Source organism: Austrofundulus limnaeus, unplaced genomic scaffold (assembly GCF_001266775.1).
Source record: "Austrofundulus limnaeus strain Quisiro unplaced genomic scaffold, Austrofundulus_limnaeus-1.0 Scaffold982, whole genome shotgun sequence".
NCBI classification, from domain to species: Eukaryota; Metazoa; Chordata; class Actinopteri; order Cyprinodontiformes; family Rivulidae; genus Austrofundulus; species Austrofundulus limnaeus.
Window position 1 is genome coordinate 15,520 of NW_013953384.1, and position 5,832 is coordinate 21,351.

The 5,832-nt window shown below is 41.9% G+C and overlaps 2 protein-coding genes across 3 annotated transcripts in view; both read right to left on the minus strand.

The window, feature by feature from the left end:
• Nucleotides 1-4,745, minus strand: part of ccr6a (chemokine (C-C motif) receptor 6a) — a 13,875-nt gene extending 9,130 nt beyond the window's left edge. Inside the window, exon 1 of one of the 2 annotated variants that reach the window (XM_014029985.1) lies at nucleotides 4,563-4,745. The gene's annotated coding sequence lies outside the window, so the exon portion shown is untranslated. Of the gene's footprint in view, nucleotides 1-2,801; nucleotides 3,167-4,562 lie in introns of those variants that run through there. The other variant, XM_014029986.1, reaches the window with a different exon arrangement.
• An 81-nt stretch (nucleotides 4,746-4,826) lies between these two features.
• Nucleotides 4,827-5,832, minus strand: part of cep43 (centrosomal protein 43) — a 13,169-nt gene continuing 12,163 nt past the window's right edge. The window contains exons 13-17 of the mRNA XM_014029984.1: nucleotides 5,497-5,600; nucleotides 5,331-5,381; nucleotides 5,214-5,247; nucleotides 5,051-5,138; nucleotides 4,827-4,978 (exon numbers count right to left, since the gene is read on the minus strand). Coding sequence (XP_013885438.1) covers nucleotides 4,898-4,978; nucleotides 5,051-5,138; nucleotides 5,214-5,247; nucleotides 5,331-5,381; nucleotides 5,497-5,600 — 358 coding nt within the window. The 3' untranslated portion in view covers nucleotides 4,827-4,897. The remainder of the gene's footprint in view (nucleotides 4,979-5,050; nucleotides 5,139-5,213; nucleotides 5,248-5,330; nucleotides 5,382-5,496; nucleotides 5,601-5,832) is intronic.

Genomic DNA, 5,832 nt, shown 5'->3' on the forward strand with positions numbered 1-5,832 from the left:
CACTTTTTGTTGTGCTCATATTTAGATGTCCGATTTTGCAAATGCTGCCTTTTTAAAATTTGGTATGCTTGTTTGTCTTTGTGTCTATGGTGTAATAATAAGGATGTGATTGTGATGCTGTAATTCTGAGTGTTTTATGTGCTGCAGAACAGGAACCTGCTGCCAAACAGCAATTATGCTGAGTCAGGCTTGATTTTTAATAATCTTTTTCTGTTAATCAAATCAAATGAAATCAATCTCCTGCCAGGACACCGACTACAAGCACTTGACTTCAGCTAAAGAGCTCCTGTCCATCTGTCTCAGATTAGTGGACATATTCAGAAAACTGTCCCGTCGGATAATCTGTCACTACGTCACACTCTGGTTGATGCGGTGCGTCGAGCTGCAAAAGTTCAGATTTTACAACTTTCCAACGATGCGTCGAACGCCCAAATCGTGCCGCTCTAATCGTGCTTGACGAGCCACAGCACTTCCCGATGCTGCTTGACGCACATCCACCATAGACTTTGCATGTAAACCTGATGCTCCTGACACAGAAATCGCGTTCGGTGTAAATGCAGCATAAGGTTGAGCCTGCCCACCCTATGAAGGAAGCTCATTTCGGCCACTTGTATCCGGGATCTGGTTCTTTCGGTCATGATCCACACCTCATAACCACAGGTGAGGGTTGTAAATTAAGAGCTTTTCCTTCTGACTCAGCTCTTTCTTCACCACAACTGACCGAAGCAATACACTCATTACTGAGGACAAGGCCGAAATCCGTCGACCCATCTCCTCCTCTATCCTAGCATCACTCGAGAACAAGACACCCAGATACTTCAACTCATCCACTTGATGCAGAGACCCACCCCCCAACCCAGAGGGGGCATTCCACCCTTTTCTAGTTGAGAACCATGACTTTCATCCCAGCTGCTTCACACTCAGCTGTGAAGCGCCCCAGTGCACACTGAAGGTCTTGGTCTGAAGACTTCAACAGAACCACATCATCTGCATACAGCAGAGAGACCCTGTGGTTCCCAAACCAGACCCCCTCCTCTCCATGACTGCACCTTGAGATCCTGTCCATTAACACTACAAGCACTGAGACTCTTAATAACAATACAGACACTCTGAGATCTGGTCCACTGTTCCAGACCAGGACGGACCACTGTTCCTCTTGAATTGAAGGTTTGATGATTGATCAGTTTCTCTTAAAGGGAGGATTCAGTTCTTTTTAATGCAGAAGCTAACAAACATCATCTGACACATCTTTGAAGCAACTGGTTCAGATTCAGCTGCATCTTAATCTTCTCCTTTTGCATTCAATGTACATTGGAAATGGGAGTTCAGTACTGGTTTACTTGTAACCAACAGAATGGTCTGCCAAGGACAAAAAGGTCCAGATCTCAGACCTCTGTCTGGTTTTATTGATTTTTTCCACTCAGATGGTCAGAACTTCCTGTTTCCAGTTGAGTCTTGAAAACACTGATGGAGGCAAAAGCAAATACTTAAAAAGAAAACATAAAAGCAAGTTTAAAATTGTAGACTTAGAAACCAACCATCACAAACAGGTGGTACAAATGTCAATGAGCAGATTTATGAGTGACAGGCGCGAGGACGACTTGTGGTAACATGACATTTAAAGAACAGGAAGTCAGAGGGGACAATCGGCATCTGTCCATGGAGCAGAAGTTCAGAGCAGGAACTTTATGTTTGAGGAACTTTCAGCTGTTTGCTAAAAACTCTTGATTTCTCCTTTAGCTACAGTTTCTCACAACAATCAAACCGGAGGAAACTCGGCTGATTCAGGGGATCCGGCGGGCAATCATGTAATGTTTGTGTGTTTATCTGAATGTTGGCAAAAATATTTCAGGAATTAGTGAACAGATATGAAGGAAAATCAAAAAATAATCATTGGAGGATCATCTACAACTCATCAATTCAATTGAAAATGGCCTCCACAGTTTATTACTTTATTCAGAACAAAATGGTTCTAAAATCAGACTGTTTTACAGATACGTAGCTAAAATTTAGTGTGGTAGTAACTGAGAGTCATCTCCATCATTGTGTGAAATTTCTTTCATGCCTGCACCGAGCAGGCTCAGGTTAACTGAAGAGGAAACAACCTGGTGTTAAAGTGATTTTATGATCGATATAAATTCATTTGGTCTTTATATTAAACTGGATTTATAAACAGATATTGTCCAAAACTGTGAAGTTTCAAAACAACTCATCCAAGGTTTTTATCCAACATTTCAAAATGCAGGTTTCTGAAAAAGTCTGACTTATTTAACCTGATTTCAGATATTTAATTTCCATCAAATCTAAAATTACAATATGCTCTTAGTTCAACCCTGAAAGACTTCACAATAAAATAAAACCAGAGCTGAACATTTCCTCTGTTCGTTTCTGTTTGTGCAGCGACAGACTCTTTTTGTCAGAAAGTTTTCTGCTCTGATCATAATCTGCAGTTTTGTGCCAGATGTTTGCAGATTACCTCACAGATTATAAAGATAAGTGTCAAAGTGCAGGACATCTCATAGGAACTGAGACGTTACGTCAACAGCTCAGAATTCTGACAAATTAAAAGTCAAAACAAGAAAACGAACCGAAACCCACAGAAAGGCTGAAGTTCTAAAAGTTTAAATTATTATTAAAAACCCTTTTTGAAGTAAATCTGAATGTTTTAAATAGAATTTGTGTAAAATAAAATGCAAAGACAAGAAACAAAAAGGTAAAAATACGTTTTGGATAAAAACAGAATACACCTAAAAACAGAGGAAAAATATAAAAAGACAATATAAAAATCAGATTAAACTCACAGTTCGCAGGTGTTTCCTTCAGCTGCTGATCCTCTGCTGATGGAGGCTCGACATCAGTCTGACACTGAAGCCACGCAGCTAAAGGGGAAACGTTCTGAAGCCTTCGGCTGAGGTTTTGCTGTTTCACAAACTCACTTTGTTTCTTCCCCTCAGTTTTTTTTAATCTGATAAACAATTCAGCATCAACCTCCACATCCCCTGCCTCGATGTTTATCACCCAGCTGTTTTTATTCTCATTCAATCTGGCAACTCGGTGAAAACACACCCTTTTTTACTGACTACCTGAAAAAGGTATCCTTTTCACTGAGACAAGACTTACAGCGGGTAAAATAAGTATTGAACACGTCACCATTTTTCTCAGTAAATATATTACTGGAGGTGCTAATGACAAGAAATTTTCACCAGATGTCGGTAACAACCCAAGTGATCCATACATACAAAGAAATCAAACCATAAATGTCCAGAAATGAAGTTATTTGTAATAATGTGGAATGGCACAGGGAAAAAGTATTGAACACATGAAGAAAGGGAGGTGTAAAAAGGCATGGAAAGCCAAGACACCAGCTGAACTCTCTCAGTAATTAGAAAGCAAGCCTGCCCCTTGTCAGTGCAAGTTAATATCAGCTGTTCAGTCCCAAATGATGGCCAGGTATCACACAAGAACCATCTGATGATGGGTAAAAGTAAAGAGCTCTCTCAAGACCTTCACAACCTTATTGTTGCAAAGCATAATGATGGCATCGGTTACAGAAGAATGTCTAAACTTCTGAAGGTTCCAGTGAGCACTGTTGGGGCCATAATTCAGAAGTGGAAAGAACATTATTTCACCATAAACCGACCACGACCAGGTGCTCCTCACAAGATTTCTGACAGAGGAGTGAAAAGAATTATCAGAAGAGTTGTCCAAGAGCCAAGGACCACTTGTGGAGAGCTTCAGAAAGACCTGGAATTAGCAGGTACGATTGTTTCAAAGAAAACAATAAGTAATGCACTGAACCACCATGGCCTGTATGCACGCTCACCATGCAAGACTCCACTGCTGAAGAAACAGCATGTTGAAGCTCCTTTAAAGTTTGCTGCACAACATTTAAACAAGCCTGTGTAATACTGGGAGAATATAGTCTGGTCAGATGAGACCAACATTGAACTGTTTGGATGCCAGAATACACATCATGTTTGGAGGTCAAATGGCACTGCACATCAGCCCAAAAACACCATACCAACAGTGAAGTTTGGAGGTGGGAACATCAGTTTAGCTTGTTTGTCGCGCTAGCACCGAGCTAATACATATAAGGTAGAATAGCGTCAGTGCTAGCACAAAGGCTAACAGGCTAAGCTGAGGTCCTCCATCCATATTTTCAGTTCCAGGCTGAGTCATTTCTACCTTCTCCTCTCTGTCAACGCTCTCTGGTTTCATTTAAAAGAGTCGATCATCAGATATTGTCCAAGATTAACCTTCAGGGTGGATATAGTTCGCTAGCAGCCTCGCACCGAGGACCTATCCACGTCATCATTTACCCAGAATGCTTTGCATGTACATAAAATGGCTCCGTCCATGTAATATATTTTTAAACTTTTAGTTTAAAAATTATAAAAACTAAACAGCCTATTTTTAGTCTTTATTTTACAGTTAAAATATATGTTTATTAAATAAAGTCTAATGTTACAAGTAATCAGGGATCCCTTTAATGTTCTGCGAGCCCTGAACACATTCAGAAACATATAAACCAAGTCTGGATGGTAGGAACAGTGTTTGCTAACCTGTACTCATGATTTGGTCCCTCCTCCACCTCGGAAAAGCTCTGTTAATTTGGTTGCATCTTCCTCTAACCCTGTCTTTTTCTCTTCCATCCATCTCTTTCTCCTTTGTTTTCTTTTCTTTTCGACATGTTTGTTCATTTTACCCACTCTCCTCTCATCTTATTTTTTTTTTTGTCGGAAACTCAAGAGCTGTTTTTTCAGGTGAACCTGGAAACCTGTGATGAAGAATCGACACCAAAAACAAACGTCACAAACAAATCCTCGTCAACGTAAAACAAGTCCGTTTATTGGTTCAATACAAATGTACAGATCTAAAGAGGTGCATGATGGGAGATTCAGGGCACGTCCTCCATGTAGTCAGCTTCGTGATTCTGACTGAGCTGAGAGACGCTCAGGTCCTGCGTGGTTTCATCCAGCTGCACAACAAACAAACAATCAGGTAACACGAACAGGCGCAACAGGTGTGAGGTCAGCTGATCCTGACGCACCTTGTTGCTGTTTTCAGGACCTTCGATGGAAACGTCCTCGATCTCCTCGCCGATGCTCGGCTCGCCGTTCGAGAGGTCCGACCGGTGACTGAAACAAAACGAACGTGAACAGGAAGGAGGAAACAAACCTGCGTCGAACGGCGGCTCAGGTGTTCAGGCTCACCTGTTGAAGTCGTCGTCGTACTCCACGTCATCGTCTGTGGAAACAAAAAGTCCAGTTTTCACTCAAACCAGCTTCAGCTTCACAACAACAGAACCGTTAGAGGAGAGCCCACCGGACCTAAAGCTAGAGACCCGGCTCTGTCGCTCGGACCTTTCAGGACTTCACCTCCTGCAGGACAGAAACGGGACAGATCTTCAGGTCCAGCTTCAGGTTCTGGGGCTCGGTCCAGAACCTCAAACGGCCGTTAAAAACAAAAACCCCACAGCATCAGAAGCAAACGCACCGTTTCTGCTGCGGCTCGGCTCAGACCAGCTCCCTCCTCCTGGTCCCCGGTCCTCTGTCAGGAACCCCACCGGACTCCCTCTGGTCCCGGACGCCTCCAACTTCCTGTGGACCAGAACCAGCATTTAAAGGTTCTGATGATCAAAAGAACCAGAAGGATCCACTTTAACACCTTCAGAACCGGTCAGACGGGTCCTGCAGAGACTTTGAGCCTCCGAATAAAACTTGTGTTTAGAGATTTTTTTTTTTTTGTTAAAAAGGTGAAAACTCAAAACTTTTGTTACTTTTTGAATTAAACATTTGAAATTCTTGGTTTTCATTTGAGCATTTTAACGCT